General features: G+C 34.6%; 1 protein-coding gene across 1 annotated transcript; it reads right to left on the bottom strand.

Moving 5' to 3' along the window:
- Positions 1-581: 581 nt before the first annotated feature.
- On the bottom strand, positions 582-15,293 carry LOC128200685 (uncharacterized). Its single transcript, XM_052894901.1, has 6 exons — positions 15,175-15,293; positions 4,306-4,325; positions 3,597-3,979; positions 3,170-3,467; positions 2,835-3,064; positions 582-2,525 (listed from the first exon to the last, which is right to left on the bottom strand). Exons 1-6 carry the CDS (start codon positions 15,291-15,293, stop codon positions 582-584), a joined length of 2,994 nt encoding a protein of 997 aa, XP_052750861.1.
- Between the last annotated feature and the right edge of the window lie 9,644 nt (positions 15,294-24,937).

Here is a 24,937-nt window from a genome sequence, read left to right as displayed (position 1 = left end):
TGCTAACTAGACAAATAAACAAATTAAGGACATTACCCTCCTCTGAAGCAATCGGTTAAGCAGCTACAAACAACACGTGACGTGTGAAAGGGTTCGTATGTTGTAAGTTGACTCCAAAGGATATTTGGAGAGGATCAACTGAGCGCACAATTTATCGCAGCTTATTTCGGTAGCTTGAACTAAGTGTATCTTTGCTGTTGAGATGCATAAACTAGTGGTTGTACAGTGTGTGAGGCAGACAGTGTTAGCAATAAAAGTTAATACGGTTTGCATTCCGAGATTAGCGGGATGAAGACTCTAGTCGGACGGCGCGCCCACTCGACTACTGTGTCGTCATTTCACTACGGCCACGAGAACGGCGTTTTGTGGACTGATTTTTTTTTAATAAATGATAATGGAATGGCAACACCGTCCGCGTTATTAGTATACACCGATGAGGCACCAGTGGAAGATGATAATAATAATAATAATAATAATAAAGCCTTTATTCTCTGACATTTTACTTTAACTTATATACTACTTATTACTAAGGTAGCTTTCTAGCAACCATTATGTTGGTCAGGTTGTCTGTCGACATAGGCTTACTCCAATTGCTTCCAGTTCTCTCTATCCCTAGCTGACTTTCTCCATCCTTTAGGTAAATCGTCCTCCCATCTTTTGATTTGTCCTCCTCGTTGTCTTTTCCCATTTCTAGGATACCATTCTATTATATCCTTCGTCCATTTTTCTTTGTTGGTTCTCATTATATGTCCAGTCCAATTCCATTTAAGTTTTCTTATTTTTTGTAACACGTCATTGATCTTTGTTCTTTTTCTTATTTTTGAAGTTGTCCATCGATCTCTTAGTCTGATGTTTAACATACTTCGTTCCATGTTGCGTTGACAAACTACAAGTTTTTGGTTATCTTTGTTCTTAGCAGGCCAAGTTTGACATCCATATGTAAGACATGGTAGAATACATGTGTTATATAGTTTGCTTTTTATTGCCATAGGAATTTCTTCATTTTTAACTATTTCATTTAAAGACCAGTACCGTTTCCAAGTGTTACTTATTCTTCTATCTATTTCTTTAGAATACTGGTCTTTTATCGAAATTTGTTGCCCCAAATATATATATTCATCTACATATTCTATAACTTCTTGTCCTATTCTTATATTGACCCTTTCAGTATTCGTCATTACTTTAGTTTTCGTTGGATTCATAGATAAACCTGCTTTCTTGCTTTCTAAATCTAATTGTTGGAGCATATTCTGTAGTATCCCTGGTTTCGTTGCAAAAATCACAATATCATCGGCAAATCTTAAGTTATTTAGGTTTACTCCATTAATATTAATTCCAAAATGTTCCCAGTCTAAATTCCTAAATACATCTTCTAGTACGGCTATAAAAAGTTTTGGGGAAAGTGGATCGCCTTGCCTTACTCCTTTTTGAACTCTAAACTCCTCACCTTGTTGTTCAAGTTGGACTGTTGCTGTAATGTTTCTGTATATCTCTTTTATAATTCTTATGTATTTACTTTCTACGCCTTGATTTTCTAGTGTTTTCCAAATGTAGGTATGACTCAGTGAATCGAAAGCCTTATTATAATCGACGAATGCCATATAATACAGTTGTCCGTATTCGTTTAGTTTTTCGATAACTTGTTTCACCACATGGATATGGTCGATAGTAGAATAATCGGCGCGAAATCCCGCTTGTTCTCTCGGTTGGTTTTCTTCAAGGTGTTTTGATATTCGCCCGAGTATGATTTTAGAAAACGCTTTGTACAAATTGGACATAAGGCTTATCGGTCTGTAATTATTTATTTCATTTTTGTCTCCCTTTTTATGTAATAGGATAATGGTTGATTTCGTCCATTGAGTGGGTATTTTTTCAGATACTATTACTTCATTAAATAGATGGGTCACATACTTGGATATCGCAGGTAGAGTCTGTTTTAATACTTCATTAGATATTTTATCATCTCCAGGAGCTTTCCCACTTGTTTGTGATTTTATAGCCTTTATAACTTCTGATTCCAATATACAAGGTATTTCTTCTTTGCAAATTTCTTTCTCTTCTTCTGTTAGCTTTGTTCTGTCTGGATCTGTGTATAATTCCTTATAGAATTCTGTCACTGCTTTTGCTATGGATAATCTCTTTGTCGTCAGTTTCTCGTTTTTCTTCTTATTTTTAGTTTTCATGTTGGGTATCCATTGAGTATATTCTTTTAGCTGTTTTAGACCTTTCCTAATTCCGCCTGTTGTTTCTATTTGTTCATTTAATACATTGATTCTTTCAGCTTTTCTATGTTTTCGTATCGATTCTTGAATTTGTTTACTAATAGTTGCGATATTTTGTTTGTTATCTTTTCGTCGGTGTAACATTTTATTTCTCTCTTTCATTAATTGTAACGTTTCTTCTCCTAACTTATTTATCTTCTCTGTTTTAGTACTCAATTTATTTATGTTTAGCAATTCCCTTTCCAAAAAATTATACTTTTCTTGTAATGTTTTTGTTTCCTCTTTGGCTTTCTTTAATGCATTCTGTAAATCAAATAAAACGTTTGGTGGTATTGGCGATGTTCTTGTCTTATTCATGGTTGAGTTTATAATATATTTTCTTGATTTGTTATTTATGCATTTTATAACTCCTCTTACCATTCTATGATCCGTATTAAAATTTAGTTTATTTAGTACTTCAATATTTTCAAATATATGTTTTTCATTTGTAAGTATGAAGTCAATTTCATTTTTATCTCTGCCGTTTGGTGCTAGCCATGTCCACTTTCTCGATTTACGTTTTTTGAAGAAACTGTTCATTATTTTAAGATTGTGAGCAAAAGAAAAGTCTACGAGTCTTTGTCCATTATCGTTTCTGTCGCCACTGCTGTAATCTCCTAAAACAAATTCATCTTTGTTTGATTTGCTACCAACTTTAGCATTGAAATCTCCCATGATGATTATGTTCTTTTTCTTGTTTTGCATCAAGTCAGTCATATCCCTGTAAAATTTATCTTTCGCAATTTTTGTATCTTTCTCTCCTGGTGCATGTACTTGAATAATCGACCAATGTTGTTTAGATTCTGTTAGATATATATTGAGTAAGGCAATTCTATCTGATATTCCTTGGAAACTTATTATTTTATCTTTTAAGTATTTATTTACTAGGAATCCCATTCCGTATATACCTTTTTGTTTACCATAAAAATAGAAAATGTATTTTTCGTATTCTCTAATCTCTTCTCCTATTCTTCTTACTTCACAAAGACCAATGATATCCCATTTTATTCGTGTTATGGCTTCTTCCAATTCTTCTAGTCTGCTGTCCGACATAAGCGTTCTAACATTTAAAGTTGCAATGTGTATCTTGTTGTAGTTTCTATTTTTATATAGGAATGCATTTCTTTGGGGGGGTAGTGATCGTCGAACCCCACGGGGACCAGCCGGATTGGGGTTGTTCTGTCTCTGGTTGCTAGTTTTTAGTTGCTACTTGGAATGGTTTGGAATATTAGAAATTGAGTTTGATCTTTGTCTCAACAGATCAAATGCGTTCTTTCTATTTTCCTTCATCATAAAATTATTAATTACTGTTTTTTTGGCCTGATGTTGGTTTACCGGCGAAGATGATTGGTCTCTTTTCCTTTTTTCTTTGTTTGGGTTTATTTCCCTTACTACCAGCTGATCGTATTTGATGTATGCTGTGTTCCCATTTGCACGTTCTTCTATTAGTTTTGGCTTTAATTCTCTTCTTTTTTCTAACACTTCTTTAGGAAAATCTTCAGTGACATACCCGTCTTTAAGGTTTTTCTTCATCTTCAATATCTCACTTCTCTTCCAGTTGTTTGTAAAACTAATGAGAACCGGCCTTATTTTATTCTCTTTGTTAGGACCGATACGGTGAATTTTTGATACATCAGCAGCGCTCAAGGCAATTTTCAAATCTGCCTCGAAAATTGCCTGGATCCTCCGGAGCAATTCCAAAGAAGAATCCCCTTTTTCTTCCAAACCAAAAAACAGAATGTTATTTCTCTTTTTTTCTTTTTCAAAATATTCTATCTTCTTTTCTAATATTTCTATTTTATTTTTTAAAAGTTTGTTCTCTTTTATCAATGGTTCCAGTTTTTCGTCCATTTTTTCGAATATAACGTTTGTTTGTTTTTCCATTTCTATTTTCATTTGGTCAAAAAGTAATTTGAATTGTCCCTCCATTTTTTTTTTATTTTTCGAATGGCAACACTGACGTGTATTTGACGTTGTTGATAACCTGTGCGCTGACGTTTATTGACACTTGCGTGGAATATCAATGTCTTGATGGATGACTCACTTTCTTCTAACCTCAAAAAGCTGGATTACAAAATGATGATATTTTAATTGTTTCTAATTATTATTTCAACGTGTCTATTTACCTCGGTGTTCGGTGTCACTTGATGTTTATGTTTATTTCGGCGGTTCATGTAAAAGCACTCGATAACTAATGATATTTTATTATTTTGACGGACGAATTACAAAGTGATATTTACTGTTTGACAACCATAGACTACTCTATAGGTGGAAGATGATACGTCAGAATGAATGCAAGTCAGTTGGCCCACCATGATGAATTCGACAGGAATTAACCATGATGGTATACAAAAGGCGGCCTTATCGCTAAAAGCAATCTCTTACAGACAACCTAGATAGTTCACACACAACACAAAAAATTTATTACTGTTAATTAATTAATATAGTTACTATTGATAATTATTTATTAAATATACAAATCCAAATAATATGCATTCTTTCTTTAAAACTACACAAGTTTTTTATACAACTTAGAATAGCAAACAAACTGACGGCCCACCTGATGGAAAGTGGTAACCGTCGCCTATAGGCATGAACAGTACCATAGACATAACAGAGTATACTGTTTCGCCCATGATACCCCCCATGCGTTGCCATTCCTGAGGACTCAGTTATTATTCCTCCGTATCTTGTAAATTCACGCCATATCCCACCCGTCAAACCGAAACACAGCCATGCAAACAACTCCTTTACGTTTGAATCACGAATGGGACAGAGGTACCCAAGCAATCGACTTTTGTACAAAGTCTCCATCTGATATTAGATATCATTGTACTAATTTACTAATATATAATGTAACTTGGCCGTGTGGTCCCGGCATAGAATAGCCCACCCGTGAGTGTCGTAAGAGGCGACTAAGGGAGGGCGAGGGAAAGGGAGCAGGGTCCCTCTTAAAATATCTGTAAAGCCTAACTGCGGTTGCCATTCCGCCTGCCAAGCGTGGCAACTACTAGCAACCCTCCCCCCCAGGGGAGGCTTATGTCCAGCAGTGGACAGTTAAAGGCTGATATGTTAAACCTTAGCTAGTTTAGTGGCCACAGTGTGCACAAGCTGAAGCCTCTCGATCGCTATTATCCACTGCGATGTACGCTCAAGCACCCTCGGCCCGCTCCTACCCGCCGACGCTTCTTAGATTCTATTATAGATCCAGCTTTGTTTTGCTCGCAATTTGCTTCGTTTTTTATTTATATTTGGTGTCAATGAATGCAGTTTTGTCTGCGAAGGCTGATTAGATCAGAACAATGCCTCTTATCTAAAGTTACTAGACATTATTTTTCTTAAAAATATATTTTACTAGCGGCCCGTCCCGGCTTCGCAGGGGTAGACGACATTTTACAACATTTTAAAAAGTGGTTATTGTGACATAACGATAATAGTTGGACATATAGCATCGCGTAGTTTTTTGTAGTTATTGATATATTCTTCAATATTGTAGAACATACTTTTGTTCTATCACCAATAGTTTCCGCAGCGCACGCGACGAAAGATATTTTATAGCATTTTTTACACCTTGAGTTACGTTACTAAAGTTTTAGTAAGGATCCTTAATCTTTTCTAGCAATAAATATAGCCTATATTACTCAGGGTGAATGTAGCTTTCTAATGGCCAAGTAGTTTTTGAGTTTATTCATTACAAACGTACATACACACAAAAATATAAATCTTTCCTCTTTATAATATCAGTGTAGATGTAGATTGTATTGTAAAATCTTGCATTATATATATATACATTATGTATTTTATTTATGTCCAAATATTTGTTTCTTTTTGATAATTTATTTTCACATGAATATAAAATTAAATTCGAAGTATTTCATATATTTTTTTTTATACAACTTAAAATGGCAAACAAGCAGACGGCCCATCTATTGGAAAATGGTAACCGTCGCCTATAGACATGAGCAGTACCAAGGACATAACAGACTATACTGTTTCGCCCATGATACCCCCCATGCGTTGCCATTCCTGAGAACTCAGGTGTTATTCCTCTATACCCAGTAAATTCACGCCATATCCCACCCTTCAAACCGAAACACAGCCATGCAAACACAACTATAACAACAATAAGTGCTATGATTCAATTCTAGCTTTTATTTTTGCACCATAAAACGTGTCATTAAATTTAAATTTGTTAAAATCGCATAATGTATGAAACGAAATAAAAGGCATGTCGGATTTTTTTATCCTTTTGTAAATTGCTTACAAATCCCCGAATATTTATAGAAAATAACCAATAAACCAGGGCCACACTTTTTACAGATTTCGCTCAGTTTACTAGACTCAGTTTACTTATTTTAGTTCTAAATAAGATAAACTATTTCTTTTTATACCACAAAGGTGGCAAACAAACATACAGCCCATCTGATGGTAAACTGTCAACATATTTATTACTTGCCATTCATCTTTATATTTTATCTTAAATTGAATCTTGCCTTTGTAATAACAGCTATAACTCACGAGTTGACCTGCCAGAATTGATATAAATTTTATACCATGAAATAGTAAGAACTGAAGTGGACAACAGTAAATATAGATAAAGTTTTATATTTATCTACCTTGCCGTAAAGTCCTAAAAGTGAATAAAAGAAGTTAAACAAATCCGCCGCCAGCTAACGACGTCGCGTCGGTACACTAACTCCTGATGAAATTACCTAGTTTACGTTCGCTTCGTATCAACTTATGGACTAGTGATAGTCCAAAACCTTTCGACTGACATTCGTATAGTAGTAATGGTGTAAGAATTTAGTTTAGCTTGTTACCTAACAAGGAAGAAGTATAGTTAATTTATGTCTTTTTTATGCAACTTCGAATGACAAACAGGCTGACGGCCCACCTAATAGAAAGTGGTAACCGTCGCCTATAGACATGAGCAGTACCAAGGACATAACAGAGTATACTGTTTTGCCCATGATACCCTCCGTGCGTTGCCATTTCTGAGGACTCAGATGTTATTCCTCTGTACCCTGTAAATTCACTGCCACGTCCCACCCTTCAAACCCAAACACGCCACACAACTGCTTCACGGTAGAAACATGAATGACAGAGGTGCCCAAGCAAACGACTTTTGTACAAAGTCTCCCTCTGTTACATATAATGTACACTTTCACTTATCAGAGGGAGACTTTGTACAAAAATCGATTGCTTGGGTACCTCTGTCCCAATTGTGTTTCAACCGTGAAGCAGCTGTGTTTGCATGGCTGTGTTTCGGTTTGAAGGGTGGGATATGGCGTGAATTTACTGGGTACAGAGGAATAACACCTGAGTCCTCAGGAATGGCAACGCATGAGGTGTATCATGGGCGAAACAGTATACTCTGTTATGTCCATGGTACTGCTCATGTCTATAGGCGACGGTTACCACTTTCCATCACGTGGACCGTTACCTTGTATGCCATTCTAAGTTGTATAAAAAAAATGTTTGACATGAAATGGCGATTTAACGTATATTTTCCTGTTTGATTTCGGTGAAATTATTTAATATCCTTCCTTTTTTATGACGTGACGGAGGCCTTGAGTAAGTCACTAAAATGTCCAGACAGGTGGTGGCATAATGGGCTGGGTTATTGAATTCCCTAAAATATAGTCGAGCCCAATGATGGCTAGTTCATACTCGTGAACGGGTGCTGCCTCTAAGGACTGGTCTGCTCTGTTCACTGTAACCGATTTATTTTATTTATATACTATATATTTTAAAATTTTATGATCTGATACTGCTTAATAGTTTGTATTCACACAAATTCATTATTTATATACTTAAATTTCTAGAAAAAAGCAACAGCTGAATTTCTTGCCCGTTTTCTTTCTTTCTTGTCTTTCATATATACGATCGCAATCACGCATAATACCGTACGACGGACAACGAGGAACACTTTCCGTCTATTTCGTACTAAAATTAGTCTTATGGATGCTCCTGACAGCTGATATCTTAATAGCATCGGAGCATCTCACAGGCGTGTTTCCTCTCGCTCATCTCCGACCCTTTACTTGCCCCAATATAAATATCACTCAATATCAGCTTCCATCATTAATTTAATAATATTGTGAGATATTTGTTTGTGATTTATATCGACAGCCAGTGTATAGGAATCTGGTGCAATTTTTATAGATTTATCTCTTTCCTTCTTTCTTATTTATTTATTAATACATATATGTGTACATGGCGGACTTAATGCTAAAAGCATTCTCTCCCAGTCAACCATAGGGAAGTGACAAAATACTCGAATGCGTTACTAGTAATTAATGATAGACGTACATAGTAAACTTACTTATATAACGATATATATATATATATATATCAATATTTTTTCAGTTCTGATTAATATTAATTTTTATTTTGCTGAAATTGACTTTAATAAATAAATAATAAATAAAATAAACTACTTTCTTACTAAATTTAATTATGAATAAAAGCTTGAAGAGGTAATTTTCAAATGACCAAAGGTAATCAAAAGCACGTTAATAAAGCGATCTGACGCATTAGTCACGTGAAGTACTGAATAAAGTTCGCTCGTGGAAAGCACGCGCTACGGAAAATTGTTTGGTAGACTGAAACATTTCATTTGAACGTATAACCTAATAGAAATCTGGTTTCATAAAACACTCTACGTGCTTTGAGGAGCGCATACGATTGAAAATAAAACTGAAACAGTTTTTATGGCGGACAATATAAAACTTAATTGGATCACATCCTTTTATTTTATACGTTTTTAGAGACCGCCACGGAATAATAATGTTTGGAAATTGTTAAATACATATATACGAGAAGCAACTATAAATAAAGGCGTACTATATAAATAGTAAAATGAACGTGTTTCAATTTTGGTAGATGCTGAATATTAACAATTGTTAGAATTGTATATTGAAATGTACGCAACAAATGGATATTTAAAAGAAACACACAAAAAGTTGCTTAATGTTTTTATTTAAAATATTTAAGCATTAGTTGTTTAAGTATTAGTTGTTATGTGTAGATATATGTATAAATGATACAATGTACTATAATCTAGACTTTTAATATGTAAGGTCAAATTAAATAATGTAATTATAATTTTGTTTACTGGTTTTTTATATAAAATGTAAAATATTTGCATGCCTTCATCCTTTAAGGCAATTAAACAGATACCAAAACAATACCACGTGGCTTGTAATAATTTTAAACTGTTTTATGCAAATAAACTCATTTTGTTTCAAGCAATATATATATTTTTTTTGTTATTTTTAAAGAATTTTCATTACTGTGACATGATAATTGCAGGCATTTTTTTAACAACTGTTGTAACTTGCGTGTATCTTAGGTTAAACATGGTATCCCAGTATTTTTTCTCTCGATTTTTTTATATTTACTGTATTTGAAAATTAACCAGAAACTTAATCTTTATATTTATACAAATAAGGATGCTGTATAACTAACTGACTGACTCGCATATAAACACATATTTCGAAACGGCTGAATCTAGAATTTTGAATTTTTGCAAATAGGTTCTTTATAAAACATAAATAAGCAATAAGAAAGAAAATTTAAAAATTCAAACCCGAAAAAGCAAAACTTCTAAAATCCACGCTAACGAAGTTTCGGGCAAAAGCTAGTTTTCAATATAATTTTATACGTATTTGTATATTATACAGAATTAAAGTACTCTGTGTATTAAAGAAGAATATGATCTATCTATGCGCTAAATTTCATTCAAATCTGTTCAGTCCTACTTACATAATTAAGTAACAAATCATTATTATATTAAAATCCAACTAATAATATAAATATATCATTATATATATTCATATTATTAGCTGGATTTTAATATAATAATGATTAACATACTCGCACGTATATTTTAGTCGAGAAAACTTGACTAGTCGACCATCATGGGGTGGAAAGGGGTTGTTAGTAATGGAGAATAAAAATTCCATTGCTAGCAATATACCCAACCAGGTCGACCTCCTCGTGCTTCCCCCTAGAAACTATCATAGTTAATTCCTGATGAATTCATCATGATAGGCTAACTGGCCTGTTTTCATTCTCATCGATTACCCTTCACTGGTGCTCCGCCAGCGTATTCCGTTAGCGCAGGCGGGGTTACCATTCCATTTTCATCCACAAAAAAAAGTCGAACGTCATGGCCGCTTTACTTTCTTACATATATAAATAGTCCACAATATTACACAGTAAAAAAATCGGAAAGGATGGTTAGACTTAACTGCGTATCTCTCTCAAATGGTAGCTGCTACGTAACTAATGCCGGCCACCTAGCTGAATACTAAACGGGACATTATCGTAACCTTGCCAAGTCTACGTTTACCAAAGGAGTGAGTTGCTAAACTAAGCAGTGATAATATGGCTTGGTGGGGGAAAGGGATTGTTAGTAATGGGGTCAAAAAGCCCCATTACTAACAATATACCCTGTCAGGTCGATCTCCACGTGGTTCCCCCTGGAAACTATCGTGGCTAATTCTAATTGAATTCGTCAGGATGGGCTAACTGACCTGCTTTTATTCTCATCAGTCATCTATCAATGGTGCTCCGCCAGTGTATACCGATAGCGCAAGCGGGTATACCATTCCATTTTCACCCATTAAAAAAACTCCCATTTTGGAATTGAGAATCCAGGGAACTATGTACATTGAGAGTTTGACTACTACTCCTATACTCGGTGGAGGTTTGGATCTCCAACGTTTTTTTACTCTCTACTTGTCTATTTGACCTTCTTCTGGAAATCGTTTAAAAAATATATTTGTCAGTGGAAAATTAAAATCAGCGCTGTTTGATGCTGCACACAGCGTGACGCTGAACGGGAACCATTTCGACAAACATTAAACAACTTTGTTTCCTATATATACTACTAAATACTTAGATAGACCAGAAAGAGACTTTGTACAAAAGTCGTTTGCTTGAGTACCTCTGTCCCATTCGTGTTTCAACCGTGAAGCAGTTGTGTTTGCATGGCTATGTTACGGTTTTTTGATGGGTGAAAATGGAATGGTAACCCCGCCTGCTCTAACGGTATACGCTGGCGAAGCACCAGTGAAGAGTGATAGATGAGAATGAAACTGTGTTTCGGTTTGAAGTGTGGGATATGGCGTGAATTTACAGGGTACAGAAGAATAACACCTGAGTCCTCAGGAATGGCTTGGGGGGAGGGGTGTATCATGGGCGAAAAAGTATACTCTGTTATGTCCATGGTACTGCTCATGTCTATAGGCGACGGTTACCACTTTCCATCAGGTGGGCCGTCAGCTTGTTTGCCATTCTGTTGTATAAAAAAAGTCCAGATACTTTAGTATGGGCCCTCTTTAGTAATGTAACTTGCACTTAATAAGGTTGTCAATATAATGTAGATGCGGCAGATGAGTTATAATTCTGTGTGCACGCGGTGCATGGCTATCTAAGTTAGCTCGTTAAAAAGTTTGCGGTCGCTTTTTACTGTCGTTTTCTTTATTACTTAGCATCTACTTTCGGGTCCGGGCGATGCCAAATGAATAACATTATTTTATATGACTTCCATTGTCTATGTGGCGACTGAGTAGGATAATAAAGTGTCACCTCATATACCCTCAGAGATAAAAAGAATCCATTCTTAAAATATTGAATGGGTAAAAATTAAAAGAATAAAAATTATAATTAAAAACAAAAGAAAGGCAGACGTCAAACGCACACACTCATTTTGGATGAACCTGTTATTTTTTTAAATTGCTTTTTTTCGTTTTTTTTTTTTATTTTATATTCTTTATTTATATATAAATATTTTGTGTGTAGTTTCGTTATTATAATTTTAATATTTTTTGAACCCCTGTGTGGATGTAGTCGCATATTTCTGTAAATTAAAGTTTCTTTCTTTAATAAAGTCATCACTTAAAATACAGGTTTAGGTTTCTCTTGAAGATATTCTATCATTGACTTTTATATATTTGTACTGGAAGAGAGTAACTTTTTTAATTTAATATAATTACTAATTGTAAATATTAGCGTAATTCTTCATAACACTTAATAAAGCTACAACTCTGTTATACTCTCATAATGATAAGAGATTTTTTTAATTAATTAACATTTATGACTGGTTTAGGGACAATGACATAACGATCTATTTGTAGTGCCAAGTGCCTTAAACGAGAGTGGTTTAAGTGCGCTAAATGTCGCATCGGATAGGCCTCGCTCCGGGCCTCGTCCCACAATGGCCGATTGTACTGGCGTCGTTTTGGCAACCTCTATTGCCAGCGTAGTAAGTCTACACGAGACTAATTGTGTATGCTCTCTATTGGCCAATTTGTGTGTAATCCAATTACAGTATTTGAACAATATGTTATATACATGAAAGAGTAGATGATTTTTAATGGATAAAGAAGGAGTCGGCAGTGAACTAACGTAAAAATTTGTTGCAATGTTGCTCTAGTTAAATGGTGGTCATTCATTCATTCATTTCAGCCATTATCTGTCCACTGTTGGACATAGGTCTTCCTCATAGACCGCCATAAGTAACAGTCCTGAGCTACTTGCATCCACTAACTCCCTGCAATGCATTTGAGGTCGTCACTACATCTAGTGAGTGGTCGTCCTACACTACGTTTGTTCGTACGAGCTCGTCAACTCAAATACCTTTCTTCCCCATCGGATGTCGGTTTTTCGAGCTGTGAACGAGTGAACTTTGATACTTTTTTTCAAAATATTTTAAAAAAGGGTTTTACATTACTATGAATTTTTAAGTGCATATTATGAGATGTATTTGCCAATTCTGAAGTGATTTCGAAAATAATTTCTGCAATTGATAGGATTTGTAACTAGAGAGATAGACTTTGGACAAAAGCCGTTTACATGGGTACCTCTGTCACATTCGTATTCCTGCGGTGACGCAGCTATGCTTGCATTGCTCTGTTACGACTGTATGTCAGTTTGAAGGGTAGGTCTTTTAAACCAATATATGGCAGTGAAATTGCAGGATACGGAAGTATAACACCATAGTCCCCAAGGATGGCAAGGCATATGCTGTTCATATCTACAGGCTACGGTTAACACTTTCCATCATGTGGGCCATCAGATTGCTTGTCATTCCATAAAATTGCATCGTATAAAAAAAAATATCTAATAATAATGTTATTTCGATGGATATGTCACTATTTTTTTAATGTTTTAAATTAAGCGAGCTACGAAAATTTCAAAATTCATTCACGTAAACACATGTATTTCTAAACAGTGCAAAACTTTTGTTCCTGTTAATATAAATTCATGAGAATAATAACAAAAAGTTAAAATCATGTTGCGAAAATTTGTTTTCATTATTCGATACGAAAGGAAAAAACATTTTCCCGTCAACGTTTATCTACTTTTTGATACTGATTTAATTTTGTTTTATTTGTTAAAATAAAATTTATCTATAACCGAACAAAACTGTGATACAACAAAGCATTTTACAATTTTACAACAAAGCTCGTACAACTTCAGTTGTATTTTACAATTTTACAACAAAGCTCGTACAACTTTAGTTGTATTTTACAATTTTACAACAAAACTCGTAAAGGTTTAATTATGCTTTAGTTTAACGATAGTTCAATATTAACACACATAAGTATAAGAACTATAATATGTTTTGATTTATTTTATTGTAGGTATTCTTATTTGGGAAACAAACAGTATAGATAAAATAACAGATAAAATATTACATAGTAAATAATTATTTACCAATAAAATTTCCCCTATTAACTATTATGTACAGAGCAAACATGAACTTTTATAAAAAAAACACATGTGGAATAACATGGGCATCTTGATATGCCGGTCTAAACCGTGGCGTAATATTCACAAAAATCCCGTTACGTTTACTTGTGTCAAACAAGTAACTCCTATATTCTATCATGTTTCTAGGTGCACCAGTTTTTGTACTGTTAATTTTCAACTAGTATTTAAATTTTTACTAAGCACATAAAATATCGTGGCAATGGGCTGGTCATATAGCTCGCCCCCCACTACATGAAGTGACGACCTTAAATGCGTTGCAGTGAGTCAGTGAATGCAGGCTCAGGACCGTTCTTTATGGCAGTCTATGAGGGAGGCTTATGTCCAGCAGTGGACGGGTAATGGCTGAAATGGCTTACCACTTTGTACAAAAGACAATTGCTTGGGTACCTCTGTCCCATTCGTGTTTCAACCGTGAAGCAGTTGTGTTTGCATGGCTGTGTTTCGGTTTGAAGGGTGGGATATGGCGTGAATTTACTGGGTACAGAGGAATAACACCTGAGTCCTTAGGAATGGCAACACATGGGGGGTATCATAGGCAAAACAATATACTCTGTTATGTCCATGGTACTGCTCATGTCGACGGTCACCACTTTCCATCAGGTGGGCCGTCAGCTTGTTTGCCATTCTAAGTTGTATAAAAAGAAAAAAAAATTATGATGACATGAAATATCGAGTTCCTATATACAAAAAATAAATAAGATTTTTTCTATCATTATTATTCGTGAACAACAGCCAAATATAATCGATATCAGATTCAATTATACTTATTTATGTACTCAATATATTTTACAATGACTCCAAATGGGTCAGCGATTAGAATTTACAACACTTTGGATTGTTGTATAAGCTGAGAAATATGGCAAGAAACTCGATAATTTGATGCCCTTCCACGCTTCCAACACAATACTTTACACTAGCACAGGGTTGCCATCCAATCCGGATCAGTCCAGATATATCCAGATTTTGACAGATTTTATAAAACTTATCCATATTAAATTATATTCGCATATTTAGAATATTTTTTTTTAATTATCACATTACATTTTTTAAAAATAAATTGCCTTACTCATTATGTAATCGGTTTTTTTTGTGAGAAATATTCTAATTTCTAAATGGTAACCCTGCTAACCGTACTGGTGCCGCGACGGCTGCTAAATGGGGATCAGTTGGCTCGTAAACAGGCGAGCCTTCTATGATTCTGACAAGTTTTAATTGGAACCCACTTGGACGGCAGAGCAAGCGCTCCATTTTAATCGTTCCGTTTTTATATTGTAATTATTTTTTAATCCGCCAATTAATTTGTAGCCATCGGTACCATTGTTTGTGTATTAAATAAAGACCTGGATTAAACTTCGGCCGTACAAAAAAATATTTTTGAATTTTCCGAACACAGCCTGTAAGAGGCAAAATACTGGGCCACCTTATTCGAAATGACAATTTTATAAAGAGAAAAAATAAGTAAGAAAAAATAGAGGGCAAGAGAAAAGGGAAAAAGGAAAAAGAAGGAAAAGACCGTGGAATAACAACATGGGTGAGATAAAGGAAACACTAGGTGTCATGTCGTATAGGGAGGTTAAAGATATGATCTAGGATAAAACTGGCTGGAAGAAAATGCATGATTTAATTTCACCTACAAGAGGATTCTTAAATGAAAAGAAAGAAATATGTCGTCTTGTTTTCCATTTTAAGTTGCATGAAAAAAGAGCCTTGTAATACCAAATTTATATGAACTACTCATTTCATATTTATATTTAACTCGGAGATAAAATCCGGCGGAGAATTCGAGATGAATGCAGAGGAAAATAAATGTAAAAATAGACAACAGCCATTATTTGTTTGAAAGGTCTATTGTGAGGTCCGAATATAATAGGTACATAATCGTCTTATCAATAAAAAAACTCGTCTTTTTTATAACAATAGTCCTGTCCTAGTTGTGCGAACAAAGTAAACAACTATAGTTAGATAGATACTCTTTATTGTTTCCTCCAAAAGATTACAATAGTAAACTTATTATAAATATAAACAATTACAAGAAATAATCACAATGAGAAAACAATGGGCGACCTTATCGCTAAGAGCGATCTCTTCCAGGCAATCTTTGGATGGAGAGGAGTAATTATAAACAGTTTGATCGGAGGCACGGTGAAATTCTATTATTTCTATGATACATGATACATATGATACATGTCCTTTTTTTATTTATCATTGCTTAATTTATCATTGCTTCCTACATTAGGCTCAGCCTAGTGTAGGAAGCAATGATAAATTCTGTGCCAATACAAACATACTTTGTTAAATAAATATATCTTTATCTTATCTTATCACATGTAATAATGTAATAATAAACTATATTTATATATTAAACAAAATAAGTAAGTGACACAAATAATTTATTATGAGAAACCAAACAATTTGTGTATGGAAAATATAAAAAAAAGGAAGAATTTGAATGAAAAACCCCATCTCGCTAACAAAGTCGTGGATAAACTACTAACAAATAAATTCTCATAAAAAAAACAACAACAAATATTATAAATAAATCATTAAATTTATTAAACGAACTAAGATATTGCCGTGTGGTCCCGGCGTAGAATAGGCTAAGGCTAAGGGAGCTCGAGGGATGGGCAGCAGCGTCCTTCTTAAAACGAATTGCACCTATATTTATTTATTTATGTTTACCTGCATTTTACAATTGCTTAAACTCCAACACACTGTAGGCAATTATAATTTTTGTAAATGCACGTAACATCTAATGTGGTAGGTGGAATAATATGTATGACCTCAGTAACTCTAGACACTTGGTGACAAACTATTTCAATAATAATAATAAAAGGAACAACATCTCAGACGGTTGGGATTCCGAGGCGGCTCACTCCCGGGAAAGATGCAGAAAGCGGTGCTCTTAGATACTGCCAGCATTGTACGCCGGTTTCTCTCCCTGGGGCCCTGAACCCCGGCCGACTGTGCTTCTGCCGGGGGTTAGTTTGCCATCTCCTCTTCTTAAGAAATTCTGTGATCGGGAAGATGGGAGATGTGAATTTTCTAATCTCCTCTTCTTAAGAGATTAGAAAATTCACATCTCCCCTAGATGTGAATTTTCTAGAAATTTAAATAAATAATTTTAGTAAATAATTTTTATTTAAGTTAACTTAATATTAAGCATTTTTTAATAGTCATTTTTTTATAACTTAAATTAAAAGCAAAACGGTACGTCAATACGAAAATTTTCCTTCACCACAAACATCTTCAAACGTAATATAATTAATATGAATCGAATACGGAAGTAAACTGAAAATAATTAGCAAATTCAATTCAAAAGTGGTAAAAATATAACGTAATATATGTACATGAAAAGTATTAAAACTGAATTGTAATAAAATATCTTCTTTTAACGTTAGTCTAAAATGTCAACGAATACTTATTAAATAACGATTGCAGGCGGAAGCATAATTATTTATTTATTTGAGTAATATCAATGTATTTTTATTCAGCCATAAATTTATTAAGAATCTGCGTTAACCCAACTTGTTTCACGCGTCAAGAGTTTTAATATTTTAAACCAAGAACACTACAAAACGCTTTGCCTACCGCACGAGTTGGGAAGACATTTTAATACAAACTGGCAGCGATTGTCCGGAAACTAAGTATCACTTCTGGCAAGAGTTGCTAGTTCCACTTCACGCTGCGCCCGCAACGTAGTTTACACTTCAATATCCACTAGAATAATCTAACTATAAACCTAGACTTGCAAACAGTATATCTTTTAATTTTTACAAACTATGTAGTAAAACAAAACTCTGTTTATACTACTATGATGGTAAACAAACATACGGCCAGTCTGAAAGTAAAAATTGGCAACATAATCACATAATATTTACATAAAAAAAATTCAGATCAATTCAGAGCCTCCTCTTTATGGAAGGCACTTAAAACGAGAACAAAAAAGCAAATTTTGTTATCGAACATTATTTTACATCGCCGGCGCTAAAAGGCTTTCATAATGTCAATTTACAATGTCTATAAGTAAAATCATGTCTGCTCAGTTCGGTGTAAAGCAAGCGAACTAAGTGTTGACGGCCTTCGTAGCCCGATGGTGGTAACGTTGCTTTGCGTAAATGAAGTCCTGGATTCGATTCATGGCCGGACCAATATATTAAAAGATTTTTCTGATTTAGCTCTGGTCTTGGTATCCTGGGTTGTGCCCCAAGATATCCATTGTCGGTTCCTGATAACACAAGGTATTCTTGCTTATTTATTATTTTTAACTTATGTTAATTTTTTTACAATGTGTATATTATATATAAAATTGTAAGAAGCTCAAGTCAGGCCACGGCTCGGATTATTGATAGTCAGCGCCTTACTGTCCGACTCGACCCACTGAAACTACGTAGAGATGTTACATCTCTGTGCATCTTCTACCGAATTTATTATGGGGAGTGCTCTGAGGAATTGTTCGAATTGATACCTGCTGCTGATTTTCACCATCGTACAACCCGCCATAAACCAAAATTTTATCCCAACCAACTGGACGAGTGGCGGTCTTGGTGGCGGTAAATATATATAAGAAGGAAAATTTACGAACTCACCGTGAACTCGGCTGCGGCCCGCAGTTCGAGGCAAGAGGCTGTGACGCAAAACGCCGTCTGTGCCTTGAAGAAGACTTCCAGATGAAGCCGAAACAATTGTCGGAAATGACAATACGGTGACTTCGTTATCATACTATTGTCATGTCAACCTTTAACTGTCCATTACTGGACATAAGCCTTCCCCATAGGAGAGTTTTACCAGTAGTTGCCACGCTTGGCAACCGCAGTTGGGCTTTGGAGATATTTTAAGAGGGACATTTTCTGCCTATCCCTTGCCCTCTCTTAGTCGCCTCTTACGACACCCACTGGAAAGGAAGTGGTGGCCTATCCTATACCGAAACCATACAGTCAGTTAATTTTCCGTTATATATGTATGTTGACATTTATTATATAAAATATATTCTTACGCTTCGGTGTGACAGATGTCCCAACACACATGGTGTCGACCTCTTAATATTACCACACTTTATACCAACTTTTCGTCTTCTTCACGCTGTGTAAAGCCAGCGTTGATTAAATTTTTATAAAGCCCACACTCGAGATACATAGCAGTCGTGAGATTAAGGTATTGGCCTCGTCGGTCCACGGTAAGCTTATTACTTACCTAATCAACTATTTGTTTAAATCTTCTTATCTCGTTAATCTAAATTTAAACCTGCTGGTACAATGAACACTGCACTGAACAAGTTTCTTTAGTTGGACGTAATTCACTACTCGTCTTGACTTTACAAAATGTCTTCAAAAGATTTCAATGTGCATTATTTGAAACATTTGTATTAAGATATATATCTGTTTGTATTGTTTTGGATGTTTTCTATAAGTATTTATTTACCTAAGTAAATGTATTACAAGCTCTACTTACTGTTAGGGCTAAACCTCAGTTTACTTTAATATGTGCCTGCAATTTTAATACAGTAATAATACAATATATGTAGCATGATTCATCCATTTATAAATCCCGTCTTCAGTAGCTCCAGTAACTATTAACTTTTTTTTATACAACTTAGAAAGACAAACAGCTGACGGCCCACCTGATGGAAAGTGGTAACCGTCGCCTATAGACATAAGCAGTACCAAGGACATAACAGAGTATACTGTTTCGCCCATAATACTCCCTCTGCATTGCCATTCCTGAGGACTCAGGCGTTATTCCTCTATACCCTGTAAATTCACTGCCATGTCCCACTCTTTAAACCGAAACACAGCCATGAAAGCACAACTGCTTCACGATAGAAACACGTATGGGATAGAGCTGCCCAAGCAAACGACTTTTGTACAGAGTCTCCCTCTGGTAAATATGATAAAGTTTATGATTTCGCCTGCATGGATTACAGACTTGTTACGCAGAGATATCACGGTCGTGTAATCTGCTCGAATGACACATAGTCGTACCCTGTATATTCATTGTCATATCCCACCCTTCAAACCGAAACACAGCCATGCAAACACAACTGCGTCACGGTTGAAACACGAATAGGACGGAGGTGCTCAAGCAAACGACTTTTGTACAGTCTCCCTCTGGTAAACATGGTGTTGTTTCTCTTCGTTCTTGCTATTTTTTCGACTACTGAACATAAACCTCTCTGTAGACTATCATAAAATACGATCTGAGCCACTTGCAATATTGCATCCACTGACTCTTTGCATCATAACTGGGATCAGAGCTTCTTCCACCTACGAAACATTTTAATATTGAATATTTAATTATAACGTACTATCTACGATATATATTTATTATTAAATTAATTTCAATATTGTTTTATATTTAATTTTTTCTTGCAAACTGTCGATGGCAGACGATTATTTATCGTTAGCGTTTAGCGTACACGTGTAATGTAATATCTTTCTAAAATCTGTCGTTAACATTTATAAAAGAGTTTACGTCAATTTTTATGTTTAAATTTACTCTTATTTACATAATAAAAATGTTAAAACTATTGTAGTTAGCTGCTTAGTTCTCACTTATTATAAATGTTAAACCATTATATCAGACTTTTATCAGATTTATCATACCTATCACCAGAGGGAGACTTTGTACAAAAGTCATTCGCTTGGGCACCTCTTTTCCATACGTTTTTCTGCCGTGAAGCAGTTGTGTTTGCATGGCTGTGTTTCGGTTTGAAGGGTGGGATATGGCAGTGAATTTATAAGGTACAGAGGAATAACACCTGAGTACTCAGCTTGTTTGCCATTCTAAATTGCATAAAAAAATATATATTGCTCATAATCTTATATTGTGCTTGAACCCATAATAAATACGGATACATGAAATAAAGTTTATATACTAAATTGGTAGGACCTTGAACTTAATAAACAATAAGCAAAGTGCTGTATTACTTTTCTTCTTTGTTTTATACGATTTTTGAGTGCTTACATTATAAACTGGAATAATTTAATATTGTAGACAGTCTAAGTGGTACACTTAGATACAAAAACAGTACTTGTTTTTAAGTAATACCCAAATCAATAAAAACAATCGTTCTTTCTTTCTTTTTTTTTTTTGTACAAATATTTTGTAAATTATTTTAACAATAAAATATTGTTTTATTTATCCATTAAAAATTTTCCTTGTGGAAAGAACTGTATAAGAATCCAGATTTAATATACATTAGAATTCTTAGTAAAGACGAGTCGTGATTTATGACACCGGTCGGGATATAACGACTCACACTCGACAACTGGCTGCAAGGTGCACAAGTTTTATTGAATAATGAACTTTATGACTAGATATAGTCTATTGCAATACAACTTAATGAAAATGGAACCAAATTTGTTAAATTTCTCTCAACTAATTGATTTTTTATTATTAAATAGTCTTATAATTAATAAAATTTTTCGTTTGTTTATATCTTCCATTACATTCATGTTATTCATATTTGTCAAGAATAAAACTATTACAAGTCCATTTACAAAAGAAATGACTCCAGTCGTAAATATTACATTAATGAAATGTTTATAAGACACATTACCACCAAAGATTACGACATTGAGAATTCTAATTCTAAATTCTATTTCAATTTAGAATTCGAAATCGTATCTCAGATTGTGCTTCGGAACAAGCAGTATTTTACTTCGCAAAGAGAAACAACAATCGTTACAGATTTAATATAGAATAAAAAAAGCAGTACACTATGCCGATTAAAAAAGGAATTATGAAAATCAGTTCGGAAATAGCTGGTTAATTGTTATAACATAGTCATAAAATATCAGACGAATTGTCAATCTCCTTATGTCCACAATGTTTTGCCTATTTTAAAAATATTATATATTTCGTATACACAAGTCTCTTTAGGATCATTAAAAATGACTATCGATCCGTGGCGTGTCCTTAATGATGCAGCCATTGAAGCGATCGTATTATCATGCACTTCATGATGCAGATGAAACGATCATGAGATGTCTTTCCCGTCTTTTTTTATACCGCTAAAGTGGCAAACAAGCATACAGCCCACCTGATGGTAAGTGGTTACCGTAGCCTATGAACGCCTGCAATACCAAAGGTATTACTATATAGACAAACCTTTGGTGATGTTTGAGGAGGGACGCTGCTGTCCATCCTTCGACCATTAAGTTCGGGAAAGGAAGAGGTGGTCCATTCTATGTCGGAACCTACACGACGAATAAATAAATATACTTACTAGTATAATGTCTAATAGGATAATCACATAACAATATTTTGTCGGGCATATTAGAATCCAATAATATACTTAACAAATATGCGTAAGTCAATCCGGGTGTCCTTGCATTAAAATGTTCGTATTATAAAATACAACAGTAAAACTAAACTAAATATCAGGTGGGCCGTCAGTTTGTTTGCCATTCTAAGTTGTATAAAAAAAAAAAATTACTACAGGCAAATTAATGTAACAAAAACAGCAATGTGTAAAATTTCACAGGCACGACACGTGAGTGCCGCTCGGATGTACTATCGCGGTCGAAAAAGTGGCAGCCCGCCAGTCCAGTGGCCCTAAGCCGCCGTGATTCATTCCCAACACAAATCAAAATAAATGAATATGAAAAATATCCACTAGTGTGAGCATAATCTCGCCTACACATTCATATTTGTAGACAAATCCGGGTATCACAACAGATTGTATTTTATAAATAGTCTAATAAAATGTAAAATAAATAAACAAAACAAATTGTATTCGATGCAAAATACTAAGTTGCATACAATTACCGTAAAATTGAATAAATTATGTGATTGCCAAAAACAGGGAAATGTTTTCCTATGCAATGTTTTTTTTTATGGGTGAAAATGGTATGGTAACCCCGCCTGCGGTGATAGATGAGGATGAAAACAGGCCAGTTAGCCCATCATGATGAATTCATCAGGAATTAACCATGATAGTTTCCAGGGAGAACAGCGAGGAGGTCGACCTGGGCGGGTATATTGCTAGCAATGGGATTCTCCGTGTCCAGTACTAACAATCCCTTTCCCCCCTCCTATGCAATGTTTACATTTAGTTTAATTAATGAAGAAATCAAACGACGTGATAGTTAACCCATCATGATGTACAGTTTACCGTGGGAGGGGAGAAGGAATTTTTAGTAATACGTTCTACTAATCCCGTTGCTAGCAATATACCCTGTCAGGTCGACTTCCACGTGGTCCCCCCTGGAAACCGTCGTGCTGAATCCCAGTTGTATTCATCACAACGGGCTAACTGACCTGCCTTTTCCTTCTCGCCTATAATCCCTTACTGGTGCCCCGTCAGTATATACCGTCACCGCAGACGGAGTTACCATTCCATTATCATCCATTAAAAAAAAATACAGTTTACCAGTAGGAGACTGGATAAAAATCGATATGTTGGTTACCTCTGTTCCATTCATGTTTCTGCGGTAAAGCCGCTGTGCTTCTATAGTTATGTTTCGGTTTAAATGGCAAGATATGATAGTAAGATTGCAGAGTACGAAGGTATAGCATGAGGACTATGCTTCAGATATGTAGGTTCATGAAGGGTCCCATGGGCATCACAGTGTATTCTATAATATCCACGACGATGTTCCTGTTTGCAGGTGGTGACGTTTACCACTCTACATCAGACGAGCCGTCAGCTTTTATTTACCATTCAAAGGAGTGTGAAACAGAAAATATTAACTTTTATTTAAGGGAATATTCTGTCAGTAAAACTGATAAAATTCAGGAAACAAGCAGGGGCTAAAAAAGACAAATTTAATCTTGACAACTCCTGTTGCTTTAGGAATTATATTCAAATTAACTGGTAAAACACTCCCTTAAAAGTATGCTAATAATTTCAATTTCACCCTTTTTATTATTTAAATTGAACGACGAAGAAATATTTGAAAATATCTTGAAAAGGTGAAATCGGTTTTCAATCAACTTAAAAAAGTAGGTTCTGATAAATCCGTTGTCTTTTTTAAGTTCGTTACTTCACAACTAAGTCAGTTCTAAACCGATTTGGATATATATATATATATATATATATATATATATATATATATATATATATATATATATATATATATATATATATATATATATATATATATATCTTTATATATAAAATATATATATATATATATATATATATATATATATATATATATATATTTATATATAAAAAGATAAACATACTTACAGATTGGCGTGAATTTACTGGGTACAGAGAAATAACACCTGAGTCCTTAGGAATGGCAACGCATGGGAGGTATCATGGGCGAAACAGTATACTCTGTTATGTCCATGGTACTACTCATGTCTATAGGCGACAGTTACCACTTTCCATCAGGTGGGTCGTCAACTTGTTTGCCATTCTAAGTAGTATAAAAAAAAAAAAGAAAAAAAGATTTCTCCCATAATTTTTTTATCAAATTCAGTTCAGTTTTTAAATCAAAATAACAGGTTTTAATACAACTGAAATCGACGTTATTGTGGAAAACAATTTTATGTTATAAAATTGTTTTTGACTGTTTTGTTGTGTTTTTGAAAACAATTTTATAACAAATTATGTAACGGTGCTAGTATTTTTGTTTCAATATAATTTGAATTTACACCATTCGGGAATAAGAATACGAATTATATCGACGATACGATACGGCAGTCATTTTCTTTTTTTTTTCTAAACAAATTAGAATGGAAAACTTGTTGACATTCTGCCTGATGGGAAGTGGTGACCATTCCTGGGGACTAAGGTGTAATGCATTTACACCGAAACACAGCCATGCAAATATAATTGCTTCACAGCAGACACTCAAATGGGATGAAGTACCTGAGCAAACGAATTTTATACAAAGTCTTCATGTATTATATCGAGCCAGGAAGTTATTAAACTGTCAGTA

This window comes from Galleria mellonella, unplaced genomic scaffold, assembly GCF_026898425.1.
Source record: "Galleria mellonella isolate WM207_F2 unplaced genomic scaffold, CSIRO_AGI_GalMel_v1 utg246, whole genome shotgun sequence".
Classification (NCBI taxonomy): domain Eukaryota; kingdom Metazoa; phylum Arthropoda; class Insecta; order Lepidoptera; family Pyralidae; genus Galleria; species Galleria mellonella.
Note: the sequence above shows the minus strand (reverse complement) of the source record. Positions and strands in the feature narration are given on the sequence as shown.